A 19,364-nucleotide genomic window follows, 5' to 3' on the forward strand; every position below is an offset into this window, starting at 1 on the left:
TCATTAAGGTAATCCTGAAACCTCTTAGATGTGAGCTCCCTGGGACATCCCTTGAATACTGGTAGACACAAAAAGAGCTCCTTTAGGATTTAAAGTGCTTTCCTTAAAAGCACTTAGTAGAAAGTACTATTAATGTGAATAAACATGATAAACAATTTGAAAAAAGCCATTTGATATTTTACCAAGGACCTGAAGCCTATCAGTAAATATTGCCCAGTTATTGAGATATTTCAAGACAATAATAAATCTCCAGTAGGCTTAAAGTATATAATGATTATATATTTTTCTTGATTAAAAGAAGATAGTCCATGTAAATAATAACCAAGAAAGGGCAGAAATGACTATACTAATATGGGTCAGGATAGACTTTAAATCGAAGAAGTTTACAGTAGACAAAGAAGGATACTATATATTAATAAAAGCTTCAGTGCAGCAAGAAAATATAACAATTATAAGCATTTACATACCTAATAATGACTACCAAAATATATTATGCAAACATGGACAAAATCAAAGGATGAAATAAAGCAGTTCTCTAATAGTTGGACACTTTAATATCACACTGTCGCTAATGAATTGGCATATACATGTAATGGAATATTATTCAGTCTTAAAAAGTAAGGAAATTCTGACATATCTTAAATCATGTGGATGAACCTTGAAAACATTATTCTAAGTGAAATAAGCCAGTCATAAAAAGATAGATTCCTTTTACGTGAGGTCCCTAGAGTAGTCAAATTCACAGAGACAAAATGTAGATGGTAGTTGCCAGGGTTTTGGGGGAAGAGGGAATGGGGCTTTACTGTTTAATGAGTGTAGAGTTTCAGTTTTGCAAAATGAAAAGTTCTGGAGATGGTTGTACAATATGAATATACTGAATACCACTGCACCGTACACATAAAAAAGGTTAAAACCGTAAATTTTATGTTATGTGTATATTTCACCACAATAAAAAAATGTTGTTAAACAGTAAAATTGTCTTCAAAGTTTTTGGTATGTTTCTACTTAAAGACATACAAAAATAGGTCAGTCTGGGATCATTTAGAGAGAATTCTACTTGAAAGCAGGAGGTTAAAAACTTCTCAAAGTACCTTTAAAATCAAGAGCTGCCAAAACATCTATATCCCTATATCATATACTTACTACTTCAACTCAATGACTGCTAAAATATCAATACACTTAGTAAAAGTTTTGTCAGAGATAGATGCTGGTTCAAAAGTTTTAGTGTTTTTTAAGTAATACCACATACAATGTAATCCTTTGGTGGGGGGAAGGGAATCTGCTATCCCACTGAGCTGACTTTTATTGAAATATGTGGCCAAATTTCAAGCTGAATGGTAGCTCCCCACAAGTGTGGGGGGTTCAGAATGGGCAGGGGAGTATTGATAAGTAACCAGGGATCTTCCTCTGCTAAATACTGAGGATAAAATTAGAAGTTTGGGGATTCTCTTAGATGTATAGATAGCACATTTTGGTATTTGAATTGTAGGAAATGGTCTTCGAGGGTGTAAACAGACCTATTTTGTTATAGTATGAAAGGCACTTTAGAAAGCATACTACATGTGTGGGTTTTTTCCTCTCAAGGTGATGAGGCACCCGGATCACGTGTCGTCCAGCGTTTACCTGTGGGCTCATCATGAGAAACTCGTCATCATCGACCAGTCGGTGGCCTTTGTGGGTGGGATTGACCTGGCTTACGGGAGGTGGGATGACGACGAACACAGACTCACGGATGTGGGCAGCGTGAAGCGCATCATCGGGGGACCATCTCTGGGTTCCCTCACAGTTAGTAGATTTCATCTTTATGGACCTGCATAAAAGGGACATCGTTTGTATAAGTGTGTATTAAAAGCATGATTGGTTGGCTGATGGGCTGAATGAAAGGAGGCATATTCCTGGATAGTTAAGTTGAGTCCATCATAGACCTGGTTTCAAATACCACCTAAAGAGTCTGTTAGTCTCAGTTTCTTCTCTTGTAAGAAAACTAAATAGATTTGATAAAACATTTGCTATCTCATAGTCAGTTCCTTGGGTTTCCATTTAAATTAAAGATTTAATTCCTATTTGGGGGAAAAAAGTTCATAAAAATGTGCAGCAAAATTGGACTTCAAGTAAGCAGCCTTATTACAAGTCACTGCCAAGGTTTTTGAAATTTTCCTTCTTACAGATATATGAAAATAGAATAACGTCTCAGTCTAGAGACATTCAGAGAATTCTGTTTGAAAGCAGAAGGTTAATAACTCCTCAACATACCTTTCAAATCAAGAACTGCCAAAATCTCAGTACGCCTATATTCGGGTACTTATTATTTCAACTCAAATGGTTGCCAAAATATCAATACACTTACTAAAAATTTGATGGCCTCCATCTTATTTTTCTGCTGTATATGTTGGTGACTTTTCTGGAAGAATAGATTTAGTGGAAAGGTAATGGGGAAAATAATTGACAGAAAAATCATCGCTTACTTAATGTTTATCAGAGGAAGTTCAGTGGCTCAACAGTGAGTATATCTCATGTAATTATATCTGAAACTGAAAGGTTAATTGGCATAAAATTGCAAGAATTTGATGCAGTGAAAGAGGAACTGTAATGGACTTCCTGGTGTCCCTTTGGAAATCTTTAAACAGCTCACAAGAATCCCCCCACTGCCCTGCAGGTGACCTCACGCACATTATTGTGTGTCTTTTAGGGAGCCAGCAACACATGTAAACGTTAAACTGGAGTTAAAAGGCCGCATTGCAGCGTATATTATGCAGTTTCTTTTCATCTCTCTGTTTTTTAAATAATTTTCTCAGGCTGAAACAACAGAGTCTGTGGAATCCTTGTGTCTCAAAGACAAAAACGAATCTGATAAAGATCTGCCCATCCTGAACCCTCCTGATGATGCAAACTCAAAACTGAAAGGAATAGGAAAGCCCAGCAAGTTCTCCAAGTTCAGTCTCTACAGGCAGCTGCACAGACACCATCTGCACGACACAGACAGCATCAGCAGTATCGACAGCGCCTCCAGTAAGTCATTGTCTGCCCTGGAGTTTATCGAGGCGTCTCTATTCCTTCATAGCCAGACGTGGGACCCCTGTTTGCAGAACCATTATACCTGTAACAGAGTAAAGCAAGCAACGCTTCAAAGTCATTATGTCATCCTATTCAGTCTCATACCATTTGGGGGCTCCGTTTGACTCACTGTAGAGGAGACTTATTGTTTTATTCACATCAGTATTCATAGCACACACAATTCATGCTTCTAATGGTCACAGAATGACTAAGCATTTCTAAACTAATGCCAAATTATGAAGGAAAAGTATTAGGTGTGCTTTATCAACTTGTCATAGCAGAGATTGCATATCTCTTCCTGTCCAGAAACACATCAAGCTCTTGTCCTCAAACATCAGATTTTCTACATCTTGTACATTTACTATTCTTTTCAGATTTGTCTTTAAAACTCTACAGTTTCTGTGGCACAGAATTTGTGAATGATTTTATAGCCTTGCCTACTTTTCAAAATGATTGAACCTGCTTTCCAGTTTAGAAAACTTCATATATGTGTGTGTGTATATATATATCTTTGTAAAAAAAGAACTCTCAACTTTCTCCAGGTTATTGTAATCACTGTAGGAGTCGTCAGAATTTAATCCATGGTTTAAAGCCCCACTTGAAACTCTTTCGCTCTTCCAGTGAGTCTGAGCAGGGGCTTACTAGACCTAACATTGGTAAGTGATGTGTGAAGTGCCAGCATTTCCACAGGCTTCAGCTTTTGCTGCATGAGCACAGTTACTGTGTTTCTGGATTGCCTCTCTGTTCTCACAGTTTTCACCCCGCACGTATTATTAGAAATGATGATCTGATAAGCTTTTGTAAGAACGAAGTACTTGAATAAATTAATCAGGGCCTAAAATGTGGTGGGAATGAAGAGGGATTTGGCAACAGATCAGATATAGGGACAAATAATGGGCATCCCAGGTGGCTCTAGTGGTAAAGAACCTACCTGCCAATGCAGAAGCCATAAGAGATGCGGGTTTGATCCCTGGATTGGGAGGATCCCCTGGAGAAGAGTATGGTAACCCACTCCAGTATTCTTGCCTGGAGAATCCCATGGACAGAGAGGTCTGGCAGGCTACAGTCCATGGGGTCACAAAGAATTGGATACCACTAAAGTGACTTAGCAATCATCATAATTAAGAGCAAGCACAGTAAAATGTAAGTTAGTTTTTATCATGTGCAGACTCTGCCCCTCACTGCCGGGAACACTTGTGGTGCTTGGTTATAATAGTGTTATCTTCTTTTTACAAATGAAGGTTTAGAGATGATAAGTGACGTGCCCAGTGAAGTTCCATTTTCTCAGCCTCCTAGAAGTCATGAATCAAATTTGTGATTTAGCGGAAATGCAGATGACCGAAGCAGGACCTTTTGGCTAAATTCTCAAGACCACAGTTCTGTGTGCTGTATAGGAGATGACTGAGATGGAACCCAGCAAGCAGGGCTGGATGTGAGTCATTTGTGGCTGTTAGGGGCTAATGACCCTGAACACTAAAATGGACCTTGGGTAGTGGTTCCAGCATTCTTTAGTCTGCTGCTGCTGCTATCCAGTGTTCTTGCCTGGGGACCCAGCAATTTTTAAAGTGATTGACTGTTTATAGTTTATAGTGAACTAAAGCACCAATGTAACTGTTAAATCCATTTGCATGTCATAAATCTCAACAACACTGATACCATTAAAATACGGAGAAGGGCATATATGGGGAGATATTTCATCTATTTAGCATACAGCTAGCCCTTGATGCTTATGTGGATTCAGGGAAAGCTCACAGTAACTCCTATGCTCCATAGAGCCGCATAGCCCTGAGACAGGGCACTGGGAAGTCCAGAGAGCCAGGTCAGGGGTGAATGCAGGGGCAGACTTTAAAGATAAGGGTTACAAATAGGTCCAGATATTGCTTTGTAATTCCAGCATGCGCCTTTGCTGTGTTAAAGCAAAGTTAAGATGGAGCAATGAAGGAACTGAATGTTAATATTGCTGACAACAGGATTGGAGGCAAGTGGAAAGGAAGATGCAAGCTGGGTGCAGAATATATTAAGTAATTCAGGCTGATAATAGACTGAGGGGGTGATTCCTACAGTCATGAGCTGGGGACAGCAATATGGTTGTTTTTAGGTGTTGATGGAAATCCTCTCTTTAATAAACTGGATACACATCCAGTGCAGTGTTTGTTTGTTTGTTTTTAGAGAGAGAGAGAGGGGAAAAAATGTAAACACCCTAAATATCCAAGAGAGGATGGAGGGGGTTTCTAGAACATAATGAGCAATCCATTCCCTTGATGGAATTGCACAATCATTAAAAATTATAAGTGGGAATACAAAACTAAATGTGTATGACTCATTTGTTCATTAAATAAGTACTTACTGAACTCCTGTAATACGTCAGTCATTGTTCTGGGTACTAGAGATGGGATGAACAACACAAATGAAATTCAGTTATCTAGTTGGAAAGTGAGGATGGGAATTGTATATAGAAATAGACCATCAAACACAGTGTGTCAGGTGGTATGAATTATCATGCAGAGTAATAGAGCAGGGGAAGAGAGAAAGGGCAGAGGGAAGGAGTGACTATTTTATATGAGGAGGGAGTCAGAGAATGCTTTTCCACTGAGATGAGTTTTCAACAAAGATCCAAAAGGAGAGAAGAAGTAGGATAAGAGAATGTCTTTGTGGAGGGAGACTTGCCCGTGTAGACTGTGAGAAAGGATGGGATAGGTGACTTCCAGGCATGGCTGATTTGGGAATAACGATAGGAGCAAAGTTGGACAGGGTTGAGTAGATTTTAGAATTTTGCCTTATACTTTGAGTAGAAAAAGGAAGTCATCAGCTGGTCTTGAGTAAAGGCCAGACAAGATCTGATGAATAGTTTTTACAAGCTTATTCTTTAGAGCAGACAGGGGTGGCAGATCATGACCAGGCAGGTACTGAACACATGCATCCTGAAGTAGAGGTGACAGCATGGGCTGATGCACCGGACACGGGATGTGGGGGACCGAGAGGACTCTTTCCATTAACTATGTTCAGTTACCAATTTAGCTTTTTAATATGAAAAAAAGTTCACTTACTTAAAAACCAAAGCCAAAGAATAGTTGAGTTCTTCTGGAGCAGTGATTTACCGAGTCTGTTCACCAGGGTTTAAGAACCCTGGTGTTTCTCAGGGAGCTTTGAGGATACTACTGAAGACCTGGGCCCCTCCTACCTTGATTGCTACCTGCTTCAACCAGAAAAATCCCACTTACATTGTTTTATATATTGGACTGCCATGTGAATTTGTTTTGGGGGGGAAAAAAGGAAGGTTCTACTATTAATGGAGAAGGAAGTTTAAAGAGCATAGCTCTACATTTAAATCACGTAATGACTTAAACTTTATTGTCTTAATTCTGGGACTAGAAACCCAAATTAAGCATAGAGTGACTCTTCATCATAAGTTTGAAACTGAATGTTTTAGTGAGTTAATAACTTCCTTTCCTCAAAGTATGAACTGGGTTAGCTTCTCTTCAATGTTTCACTTGAATGCAAAAGGCTGCACCGAATGGGGTTCCAAGTGATCACCCTTACTGGTGATGTGTAGAAATCAGTAGAGTGTGCATACAAGATCATTGCATGTTTTTAAGTAGAAAAAAGTGGAGTAAAATCAGCTCATCTTAAATGTGATTGGTAACTATGATAGATTTCTATAGTATATACTTTAATCCAAAATCAGTCAGCTATCCTCAAGATTTTTTTTCCTCTCTCAAAATTATGTTGCAAGGGGGAGAATTTCAAACACATTGTTTCCTTGATACAGTCATTTTAAAAGGGTTGAATTTTATTTTTATATTCAGTAATTGTTTGCTGCCATAAGGGTAGTGTCATCTGCATATCTGAGGTTATTGATATTTCTCCCAGCAATCTTGATTCCAGCTTGTGCTTCTTCCAGCCCAGCGTTCCTCATGATGTACTCTGCATATAAGTTAAATAAGCAAGGTGACAATATACAACCTTGACGTACACCTTTTCCTATTTGGAACCAGTCTGTTGTTCCATGTCCAGTTCTAACAGTTGCTTCCTGACCTGCATACAGGTTTCTCAAGAGGCAGGTCAGGTGGTCTGGGATTCCCATCTCTTTCAGAATGTTCCACAGTTTATTGTGATCGACACAGTCAAAGGCTTTGGCATAGTCAATAAAGCAGAAATAGATGTTTTTCTGAAACTCTCTTGCTTTCTCCATGATCCAGCGGATGTTGGCAATTTGATCTCTGGTGCCTCTGCCTTTTCTAAAACCTGCTTGAACATCTGGGAGTTCACGGTTTACATACTGCTGAAGCCTGGCTTGGAGAATTTTGAGCATGACTTTACTAGCGTGTGAGATGAGTGCAATTGTGCGGTAGTTTGAGCATTCTTTGGCATTGCCTTTCTTTGGGATTGGAATGAAGACTGACCTCTTCCAGTCCTGTGGCCACTGCTGAGTTTTCCAAATCTGCTGGCATATTGAGTGTAGCACTTTCACAGCATCATCTTTCAAGACTTGAAATAGCTCAACTGGAATTCCATCACCTCCACTAGCTTTGTTCGTAGTGATGCTTTCTAAGGCCCACTTGACTTCACATTCCAAGATGTCTGGCTTTAGGTCAGTGATCACGTTATCGTGACTATCTTGGTCGTGAAGATCTTTTTTGTACAGTTCTTCTGTGTATTCCTGCCACCTCTTCTTAATATCTTCTGCTTCTGTTAGGTCCATACCATTTCTGTCCTTTATCGAGCCCATCTTTGCATGAAATGTTCCCTTGGAATCTCTAATTTTCTTGAAGAGCTCTCTTGTTTTTCCTATTCTGTTGTTTTCCTCTATTTCTTTGCATTGATCACTGAGGAAGGCTTTCTTATCTCTCCTTGCTATTCTTTGGAACTCTGCATTCAGATGCTTATATCTTTCCTTTTCTCCTTTGCTTTTCATCTCTCTTCTTTTCACAGCTATTTGTAAGGCCTCCTCAGACAGCCATTTCGCTCTTTTGCATTTCTTTTCCATGGGGATGGTCTTGGTCCCTGTCTCCTTTACAATGTCACGAACCTCCGTCCAGAGTTCATCAGGCACTCTATCAATCAGATCTAGTCCCTTAAATCTATTTCTCACTTCCACTGTATAATCATAAGGGATTTGATTGAGGTCATATCTGAATGGTCTAGTGGTTTTCCCTACTTTCTTCAATTTAAGTCTGATGCAGATGACACTACCCTTATGGCAGAAAGTGAAGAGGAACTCAAAAGCCTCTTGATGAAAGTGAAAGAGGAGAGTGAAAAGGTTGGCTTGAAGCTCAACATTCAGAAAACAAAGATCATGGCATCTGGTCCCATCACTTCATGGGAAATAGATGGAAAAACAGTGGAAACAGTGTCAGACTTTGTTTTTTTGGGCTCCAAAATCACTGCAGATGCTGATTGCAGCCATGAAATTAAAAGACGCTTGCTCCTTGGAAGGAAAGTTATGACCAACCTTGATAGTATATTAAAAAGCAGAGACATTACTTTGCCAACCAAGGTCCGTCTAGTCAAGGCAATGGTTTTTCCCGTGGTCATGTATGGATGTGAGAGTTGGACTGTGAAGAAGGCTGACCGCCGAAGAATCGATGCTTTTGAACTGTGGTGTTGGAAAAGACTCTTGAGAGTCCCTTATACTGCAAGGAGATCCAACCAGTCCATTCTAGAGGAGATCAATCCTGGATGTTCATTGGAGGGACTGATGCTAAAGCTGAAACTGCAATACTTTGGCCACCTCATGCGACGAGTTGACTCACTGGAAAAGACTCTGATGCTGGGAAAGGTTGGGGGCGGGAGGAGAAGGGGACGACGGAGAATGAGATGGCTGGATGGCATCACCGACTCTGTGGACATGAGTTTGAGTGAACTTCGGGAGTTGGTGATGGACAGGGAGGCCTGGCGTGCTGTGATTCATGGGGTCGCGGAGAGTCGGACACGACTGAGCGACTGAACTGAACTGAACTGAATTGTTTGCTGATGATTTCCTGTTAAGCATGATTTAATAGATGGCTAATGGGGAAGATAATTCTTGTCATTTAATAATAATTCTTGTCACTTGCTGAGGCAAGTGTTTCAAACTCAGATATTTAATCATAAGGGAGAATGAATAGCAAGTTAAGTCATTTCTCAACTCCATTCTCAGGGATGCAATGGTACATTGTATAACACTTATTTTTGCTCTCAAAGAGCATATTATCTATTAAATAGTAGAGAAGTGTTGGAATTAAATACTTTACTAACTTAGTGCCTTAGTGATTCAGCAGGGGGAAATATCCTACTGGCAAGATTTGGTTCTGCTTAACCTTAATATTTCATTGGTTCTGAGGAGGACCCTGATTAATTTGCACTGGTTTAGGCCCTGACCAAAACCAAATCTGAATTATGAACAGACTGAATTCAGTTAGCACCAAGATCATTTTCTGAGACTAAGAATTTACTTTGTTTTTCTTGTCAAAACAGATTATTAGATGAAAGTTAATTTTTAAACAAGTATATGTGTGTATATGTAAACATTTAGCCCAGAGTTTCTCAACTGATGAAAACAAATTTTATATATACTTTTAAATTTTACTCTGGAATTGACCTGCTATTTATCTTCTCTTTATTCCCTTTTTTTAGTTGTTTTTTTTAATAAAGTGCCATGCTTACTATAAAGAGTCTTCAGGTGAGAAAATAGACCTACCAGTACTTTGGCCTTTTGGTTTCAGAGAAAAGGAAAATAAATCACTGGGAGAAATGAATAGAATTCTAATTTTTAATATTATATAGTTTTGTTCATTGTTAGCACTTCAAGACATTTTTCTTTGGAGATTAATTATTCAGTTTGAGGTAGAATACTAGCAGAGTATTCCTTCCCTGGTGGCTCAGAGGTTAATGCATCTGCCTGCAATGTAGGAGACCCGAGTTCAATCCCTGGGTCGGGAAGATCCCTTGGAGAAGGAAATGGCAACCCACTCCAGTATTCTTGCCTTGGAAATCCCATGGACGGAGGAGCCTGGTGGGCTACAGTCCACGGGGTTGCAAAGAGTCGGACACGACTGAGCGACTTCACTTTCACTGGCAGAGTGCATAGTGATTGTTTAAAAATTTTCACTCTGCAGTTATTACTGATTGCCTACTGAATGCCAGGAGCTACGCCAGGCACTGAGGGGATGCGCTCCCCACCCCTGAGTTTATAGATGAGTGAGTGGCGGACAGGGAGGGACAGATGAGTCACAGAGTCAGGCCCCTGGGGTGTGCAACTATGAGTGGTTCCTCCGTGATGGGATATGCGGAGTGTCTCTAGGATAGGTGACAGCTAACGTGGCTCTTGAAGGATGATGAGGAGGTCAGACCAAGAGGGTGGGAAGAACATTCCAGGCTGAAGGAATCATGTGCTGGCTTCATGACAGACAAGGCCTGTCACAATCAGTGAGAACGGTGGTGTGCCTGGGGCCTGGGTTGTGTGGGGAAAATGAGGACGAGAAAGAGATTGGCAGCAGTTTAAGAAGAACTGTCTCTGCACACTAAATCCTGAGAATTTGACCCCCTGTAGGCAGGTCATCCTTTTGGAGAAGGAAATGGCAACCCACTCCAGTGTTCTTGCCTGGAGAATCTCAGGGACAGGGGAGCCTGGTGGGCTTCCGTCTATGGGGTCACACAGAGTTGGACACGACTGAAGCGACTTAGCAGTAGCAGCAGGCAGGTCGTCCTAGAAGGCTTTTAAATAAGGAATCTGCATTTTTGGAAGGACACATCTGGGGCAGTATGGTGGTAGGGGGACCAGTACGGTATTTACTCTGGCTTCTGTTTGTGGTACCATTTATTCATTCAACAAACGTTTTGCATCCAGTGTCTGATGGTTAAGTTTCTCTTTTGTGCCAAGCGCTGCATTTTGTGATTTGTAGTTCTGCTAGTTCCCTGCTTATCTGTCTTTGTGATTGGCATATCCCATAAATGTACAGACTATTTAAGTCAACATATTTACTGAACTGAAAATGTTCCTGACAAAGCTCTTTGTGAAATACTGCAGTAGATGCTGCTTTTGCGCGTATGTGATCGTAAGCTTCTTCTATTGTTATGATATTTTATGGATGTCATTTATAATTATAGAAATATAGAATGTTAGAGCCCAAAAGATCTTAGATGATAGCTGGGCCAAATTCTTCCTTTTGTACATAAAGGATTTCTGACCCAAAAGGGTGAAACTCAGTGTCACTTAGCTGGTCAATTCCAGGGCTAGAACCCCACTGTCTGCTAATTTGAGGTTCTTGCATTTTGAAATGCAAAAGACAAGAATTACACATTAGATGTGCACCATACTGGTTGAGCAAAAAGAAGAACATGACTTCTTTATGGCCTCAGCATCTCATGTTCCTCCAGCAGACCTGGCTTTACCGCTCTCACCCAGCAAGTTAACCCTGTGATCCATTCTGCCAGTGATCTGGTAGATGAGAATAAAAATATTAAATTTCATTGTCAAATGATGAACCTGGTTATAGCCCCAACTACCCAGCCCACAGCCAGCCCACAGCCTCAGATGGAATGAACCCATGCCGCCCTTGTTATGAGGCTTAGGAGGAAGTGTTTAGGTGTTAATAAATGAGAGCTGAGCCTCCCTTCCCAGGGCCCGCCTGAACCACCACCTTTGAGTGAGTCTTGCTGCATTTACAGACACAGCCTCCGTCCGAAGTGTACAGACACGTGTGGGAGAGCTACATGGGGAAACCAGATTCTGGCATGGAAAGGACTACTGCAATTTCGTCTTCAAAGACTGGGTTCAACTCGATAAACCTTTTGCTGGTGAGTACCGTGGTAGTGGGTGGCTGAGCATATTTTGTCTTTTCCTTGTTAGTATCTCAACAAGTATGCATATGCATGATCTAATATCTTGTTTTGTTTTGAACATTTGGTGAAGCATTGGAGGCCATGATTTAGTCATATACTTAAGGGTTTTTCCTTGTGAATATAGTAAGAAAAGAAAATGAAATATAGCTTACTTGTTTGAAATCTCCAGGTTGCATATAGGCATATTTTAGGCATCATAATCTGTAATCCTCCAGGAGATGTTTCCCTTCCTTTGATGATCTCCTTTTTTCTGCTTATCGTTTTCATCTTCCAACATTAAAATAACACATTTCAGATCATCTAAGTGCTTGCACACTGAACAGGAACTAGAAATGGCAGTCCACACATAGCTTGACATTATTTCAACAGAATAGAAGAGAAAATGTAATATCACGTTTATATCTTTAGATAATTTGTACCAACTCATATCTGCCTTTCTCAGTGATTATCTAATAGTGGAATGGAAACTTCATATTGGGAGAGGTGCATGGGGACTGTGTTCCTCTATGCTTCCTTTGGCCATAAAGGTATTATTCTATCCAAGTCAAGAAATAGACATATGGTGGACATCACCACATTTTTTTTTTATGTATCATAGTTGGGGTCAGAGCTGGGGTCAGGTGGCTTGTGTGCCCTGTGGGCACAGAAGTTAGTGTGGATCCTTGCCTGGTGTACCTGGGCAGATTTCATTGACAGGCACTCCACCCCCCGGATGCCATGGCATGACATTGCCTCTGCAGTCCACGGGAAGGCAGCTCGCGACGTGGCCCGTCACTTCATCCAGCGCTGGAACTTCACAAAGGTACATGGGTGGTTTTAGCGTGATTCAGTCCATGTGTAGAGGGACAGGCCAGGAAGAGGAAACAAGAAGCAGCTGTGTGGCCACAGCTGTACCACTTTATCCACTGTTGAGTGGCCGGTTGTCACAGCACCTGGGACTCTGGGCAAAAGAGAAAAAAAAAAAAGTTCCTGAAATTTTCCTCCACAAATAATTCAGAGGGCAGAGGAATGGTGCTACTATCACAGACTATGGTTTAACCATTAACCTGGGACTCCCAGTTTAAGCATCTCGCCTGGGTTGATAGTCACGTGGAGGGCTGCTGAGCTACTGTAGTGGGGATGGGACCCTTGTTCAGGTGAGAGCTGCAGCTTTCAAGTCCTTGCAATCCTGGCACTGCCCTGGATCCATGTTGGCACAGGCCTCTGAGGGGCAGTCTGAGCAAAGTGAGCAATATGAGAAGATGGAGCTACTTCTCTTTCCTCCAGATTTTGTCTTCTTTCATAAGATGCCTTCATTACTTACAAGAATTTGACTTAATACTCATAAGTTAAGTGCCTATTGTCTTGGTGTTATTAAGATTCCCTTTTATTTATTTTAAATTGTGATGAGGCATTTCTTCCCTATAGTTTGGATATAATTTGGGAAAAAAATTTAGCTTTGTTAACTTAGAGTGTCACCTTATTTTTCACTTAATTTACATTATAACACTTAGTGGGAGCTCTTAGAAATAGTGGACATATTTTTAATAAGAATTTAGAGGTGAATGGAGGAATAAATAAAGGGATATTATTTTTAACCTATTGGACTGGCAAAGTTAAATACACTGCAGAAACCCACAATTGGATTCAGGATCTATGATGCTCTTATACCCTACTCCTGGGAGGATAAATTGGTATAATTGCAAAAAATTTTTATGTAACCTTTGACTCAGAAAATCAATTTCAGATATTTAAGCTAAAGAAGTTATTCAGTAAGTAATTTATTTTTACATTGTATCTAATAATTCATATAAAATGAGAAATAACTGAAATCTTCATTAATAGAAATTTATTAAACAAATTATTATTTTTCCATGACATTTTACTATGAAGTTATTTTACAAATGACCTATCGTGATTTATTGCTGTTACGAGATATCAACAGCATAGTAAAAAATCAGTTTATAAAATAATCCCATTTTTGCAATTGTATACTTCTACAGCTCTCAGCTTTCAGTTCAGTTCAGTCACTCAGTCGTGTCCGACTGTCTGCGACCCCATGAACCACAGCACGCCAGGCCTCCCTGTCTATCACCAACTCCCGGAGTCCACCCAAATACATGTCCATTGAGTCGGTGATGCGATCCAACCATGTCATCCTCTGTTGTCCCCTTCTCCTCCTGCCCAGCATTAGGGTCTTTTCAAATGAGTCTACAACTCTAGGTTATATTTAACTTTTATTTAAAAATACGAAGCCATAGCTCAATTGGTAAAGAATCTGCCTGCAATGCAGGAGACACCGGTTTGATTCCTGGATCAGGAAGATCCCCTGGAGAAGGGATAGGCTACCCAGTCCAGTATTCTTGGGCTTGCCTATTGGCTCAGCTGGTAAAGAATCCGCCTGTAATGTGGGAGACCTGGGTTCTGTCCCTGGGTTGGGAAGATCCCCTGGAGAAGGGAACGGCTACCCACTCCAGTATTCTGGCCTGGAGAATTCCATGGGGTCACAATGAGTTGGACATGACTAAGCGACTTTCACTTTCAATACTCACTCCAAAAGGTAAAAGAAGGAACAAAGGAGTTTTCTGCCTCTGGGAAATAGAAAACATAAATAAATTGTCTGTTGTCTCTTCAGCTAGAAACACCCACTGTTAATATTTATTTTTCTTTTTTAAATGAACCTGTGTATCTTTTAGAATCACAAAGTAGGGAAGACCAGAATTATTTTTTCATTTGAATCTTTTTTACCTGTTTCTCTTTATTTTAGATTATGAAACCAAAATATCGGTCTCTTTCCTATCCTTTTCTGCTTCCAAAATCTCAAACAACAGCCCACGAGTTGAAATACCAAGTGCCTGGGTCTGTCCATGCTAATGTACAGGTAAGTATGGTTTTTGTTTTTCATGAAATACTACTGGGTACAATCATTCATATGGACTAAATGCCTATTGGCTTCAAGTTTTTTAAAGCAGACAACTCCAAAACAAATCTGAATAGATCTTTTAAAATTTAGTATTTTCAATATTCAATTTATTCAATTTATCCTCTTTTTAAAACTGTTATATAGATGTAATAAATACATGTCTTTAGAAAAAGCCAGTCAAGCAGTGGCTTCTCTTGTAAGTCCTTCTGAATTGACTCTAGCAACATGATACCTAGTAACCCTGGGACTGATACTAGTGAAGTACCAGGAATTTGGTTGAAACTTAGCATTTTGGAAGCTATAGTTTAATCTAATTTTAGTTCCTTAATTAACCAAATACCTTTTAGAGGCACTTTTAAAAGGATGAGAAGTTTGCTTATTAGAGGCACAAAATTTGACCACATGCAGTCCAAAGTTCTCAAATTACAAATAAGAAAATTAAGACCCAGTGAAACTTTGAGACTTGCTCAGGGTCATTGAGGGTTATCAGTAGAGCTGGAGCTTGAAATCCTTGTCCTGTCCATTGTTACCCAATCTGCTCCCTGGACCAACTCCAGCTCAAGTATCTTGAGATCATGCAGGGACAGATCTAGGGTTGGCCACCTTGGCATTGTCTTTTGTTCAGAGTCATCACTATCTACATCAAAAGTATTGCTTAAGTACAGAACAGATTGATGTTTGTCAGAGGCAAAGGGTGGGGTGGGAGGGGTTGAGAAGTGGGTGACAGTGGTCAAAAGTACAGACTTCGAGTTTTACTCTTAATTAAAAGTCCTCAGGATGTACTGTACAACGTGGTAACTATAGTTAACAACACTGTATTGTTTGAAAGTTGCTAAGGGAGTACAGAGTGGTTGCTAAGGGAGTACAGGGAAGTACTCCTTCCCTAGTGGCTCAGAGGATAAAGAATCCGCCTGCAATGCAAGAGCTGCTGCTTCTGCTTAATCGCTTCAGTTGTGTCTGACTCTTTGCAACCCCATGGACTGTAGCCTGCCAGGCCCCTCTGTGGGATGCTCTAGGCAAGAACACTGGAGTGAGTTGCCATGCCCCCCTCCAAGGGATCTTCCCAACCCAGGGAACAAACCTGGGTCTCCTGCATTGCAGGCAGATTCTTTACTGCTGAGCCACCAGGGAAGACCACAATGCAAGACCAGGTTTGATTCCTGGGTTGAGAAGATCCCCTGGAGAAGGGAATGGCAGCCCACTCCAATATTCTTGCCTGGAGAATTCCATGGACAGAGGAGCCTGGTGGGCTACAGTCCATGGAGTTACAATAAGTCAGATACAACTGAGGGACTAACTAACACTTTCACTTTTCACTTTCCAGGGAATACAGCTTAAAAGTTCTTACTGCAAGAAAAAAAATTTATAAATATGTGAAGTTATGGATGTTAACTAACTTGTGCTAATCATTTCACAATAAATACACATACCAAATTTTTTAAAACTATTGTTTAAGTAAAGATCCAGTAGTCTGCTGCTAACATTACTATTATGGATTTTTATAATTTGGACATGGATTCTAACACCTAAACAAAATAAATGAAATGCCTGAGTTACTTTGTACTGTGTGCAAGTAGAGGTGTGTGTATATAAGAAATAAAAAGACATTTCAAGCCATAGATCAAATAATAGAACAATCAAAAAGATAAATCAAGAGAATTATCTACAGCAAATAGTCGTCATCCCAGGCTAAAGGAGAAAACTAATTTAAACTTAGAAGTACAGATAGATATGCACTCATATGTAAATTAATGAATATTTTATGAACGTGTTTAATTTTATTCTACTTAGAGGGGAAAAAGTTACCTATAAGATAAAATAGGAGCCTTGATATTAAGAAAACAAGAGAGTTTAATTTAATATTTGAGATGGCATTAAAATTGACTCAGTGATCAACTTACCAAAGTTAGCAGATACTAATTAAGCAAATGTTGAAAAGATATTGCTGGGCATTGTGTATTTTTATGATTAGCAGAAGATGTTTTATCCTAGTGTTTGCATATATATATGTCTTCTGATGCCTTTGTTACAGCCCTGTTTTACATATTCTCATCCTGCTGCCCTGATGAGAAAGATAGATGCTCTGCATGTCCATCCTACGAAGCACCTGCCCTGGTTCACCTTCTCTGTATCATGGGATGTTGTGGTAGAAATGGAGCTAGATCAGTGGCCTCTTCTTATACACTCATATGTTCATCCCTGAATGCCCAGGCTGCCTGGAGTTTACCAGAACTCACTGACTCATAAATTAATTTACTCAGTCAGTCTATGCCTTTCAAGTGCCATCTTTTTGCACAGCCAGATCATCAGTGCACACCTGGATACCAAGGAAGCAGACAAAAGGAGTTCTCTGCCTCCTTTTGGAAAAGAGTTAGCTGGGAGAGAGAAAGCTCTAATGTTAAAGAACTGAGTTAACAAGGCGAGTTGTGGTTTAGGACAAATGCAAGTCTTGAGAGTGCAGATCAGTGTGCCATGAGTGGTTGGTGAATGAGAGGGACAGCTGGGTACCCTCTCTAAGAAATAAGAAGGTAGAACCACTACAGCAAACCATTTGCTCTTGAAGAGATGGTAGATAAGGTTCAGACAGCATACGGCCAGATTGGCGGTGCCCTGAAGTGCTGGTCTTGTTCATTTCAACCTGATCCTGGAGGTATTAGTGAACTGTGGACTTTTTTTGGTCATCTGAGAGGAAACATGATATACGAATGTTTTATGAAAGCAGAGGATGGATGGTTGGATGGCATCACCGACTCTATGGACATGAATTTGACTAAGCTCCAGGAGCTGATGATGGACAGGGAAGTCTGGCATGCTGCAGCGCATGGGGTTGCAAAGAGTCGGACACAACTGAGTGACTGAACTGCACAGAGCTTAGATCAGAATTTCCCAAATTGGGTTTTGCCTGTGAAATGCTAGTAGCTATTCCACAAAAAAAGGTTTCCGTGGACAGATAAGTTTTTGCAGATTTTTAAAATATAGGACTTCTCAGTGCCTTTGTGATGCTGGTGTGTATATCATGGACTAAATATACTATGTGCATTTCCCAAGCTTAACTGATGTAGGATCTCTCATTCTGTGACATGTCTATTTCAATTTTTCCAAACAAAAACACTTTGAGACCTAAAATTTATACACATGAAAACATACAATACTAAAAAGAATGAAGACAAGGAGACAAGTAAAGAGATTGCTATAATAAATCCTAGAATACACTAATTTTGTATTTAAAAATTGGTATTCTCTTTCTTAAAGAAGATTCCTCCATCGTTTAAAAACTTTAGACCTCACAAAACATTTACTGGTTACCAGTAGATGTTTTCAGAACTGCCAAAATAACTCCAGTTGTGAAAACAGTGGGTATGGCCAGACAAGTGTGTATTTTTGAAGACAGGAAAATCTGAGAGGACCAGACGCTGAGGGAAAGAAAGGAAATTATACCGCTCCATTTCTCCTTTTCTGTAAAGTTCTGACCACAGCACTGTTTCATTTCACATTACTTACTGGCTGTAGACATTATTCATCTTGTTCTAGACATTGTTGTCAAGTTATGAACGTCTAGTGCTTAGAGGTTGAAAACAATAGCCTAGTCCAATCGTTGATTTTCCAGAGAATCCAGAAGATAGCAGGGAGTTAGGACCTGGCTGTGTAGGAGGCTACTTAATTTTTTAAAAATTTGTTGTCAAATTTCAAACCTTTCTCTCTCTCAGCTACCATGTGGCAATAGACAAATGACTGAGAAATTTAATAAAATTCTTCCTTAGGTTTATTCTTTTTAACATTGATTTTAACATAGTTGTTTTTTTTAAAACATAGTTTGTTGCTCATAATGTAATTTAGAGACCACAAGCTTACTTAACTGAAAAGGAGTGATGTAATATAGCAAGGGGAAGGGGCAGATTCTAGAGTCAGACTGTATTCAAGTTTCTGTTTCACTACATATGAGCTGTATAACCTTGGGACAGTTATTTCACCTCTCCTTAAAACAGAGATCAGAATAGTACCTGTCTCATAGGGTTGTGGTGATAGTTAAATTAATCCATGCAAATCACCTAGAAGAATACACTTGTTTGAATTATGTCAGTGTTAGCTACAACCTTCAGGCATTCCCTAGTGTTTTCAAAAGTTTGAAGTGAAGAAGTTGACATTTCTCTGGATGGGTCACAGGTTAGTTGTGGATACAAAAATCTTTATACTGTTTGTACCATATATGTTGAAATGGAGAAAAAGAACATTGGATACAATAAGGTAAAGAAATTCATGCTGCTCTTTCATCTGCAGAAGAGAACCCAGTTATTTGATTTTTTAGCACAAAAATGTAGAGCCCAGTCACGCTGAGGCACATACTACTGGTCATTCCAGCTATATGCACAGCCGTTGCAGACAACTGACACAGCCAGCCAAGGAGACTGGAGCTCCAGCAGGCAGAATGGAGACCTGCCCCCACCAGCATGAGTTTCTGCTTCTAAAAACAGTCACCCAGTCCTGAGATCTGACTTCAGTTACTTCCACTGACACTGAAATAATCTCGGTTGTTTCCCCTCAGTGCTGTGTGTTCCCAAAGCTTGCCAAGAGCACTTGGACAAGA

At 40.0% G+C, this 19,364-nt stretch overlaps 1 protein-coding gene across 7 annotated transcripts in view; it reads left to right on the plus strand.

Annotated features, from left to right (window-relative positions):
- Positions 1-19,364, plus strand: part of PLD1 (phospholipase D1) — a 261,776-nt gene that overhangs the window by 144,045 nt on the left and 98,367 nt on the right. For 5 of the 7 annotated variants that reach the window (XM_088839115.1, XM_088839100.1, XM_088839113.1 and 2 more), the window contains exons 14-19: positions 1,585-1,785; positions 2,796-3,009; positions 3,597-3,710; positions 11,704-11,832; positions 12,561-12,679; positions 14,624-14,737. In XM_088839115.1, the coding sequence (XP_088695241.1) occupies positions 1,585-1,785; positions 2,796-3,009; positions 3,597-3,710; positions 11,704-11,832; positions 12,561-12,679; positions 14,624-14,737 (891 nt within the window). The remainder of the gene's footprint in view (positions 1-1,584; positions 1,786-2,795; positions 3,010-3,596; positions 3,711-11,703; positions 11,833-12,560; positions 12,680-14,623; positions 14,738-19,364) is intronic. The other 2 variants (XM_088839120.1, XM_088839103.1) reach the window with 1 other exon arrangement.

The sequence above is a fragment of the Moschus berezovskii genome, chromosome 1, assembly GCF_049115385.1.
Source record: "Moschus berezovskii isolate FMDL1 chromosome 1, NW_MosBer_1.0, whole genome shotgun sequence".
Lineage (NCBI taxonomy): Eukaryota > Metazoa > Chordata > Mammalia > Artiodactyla > Moschidae > Moschus > Moschus berezovskii.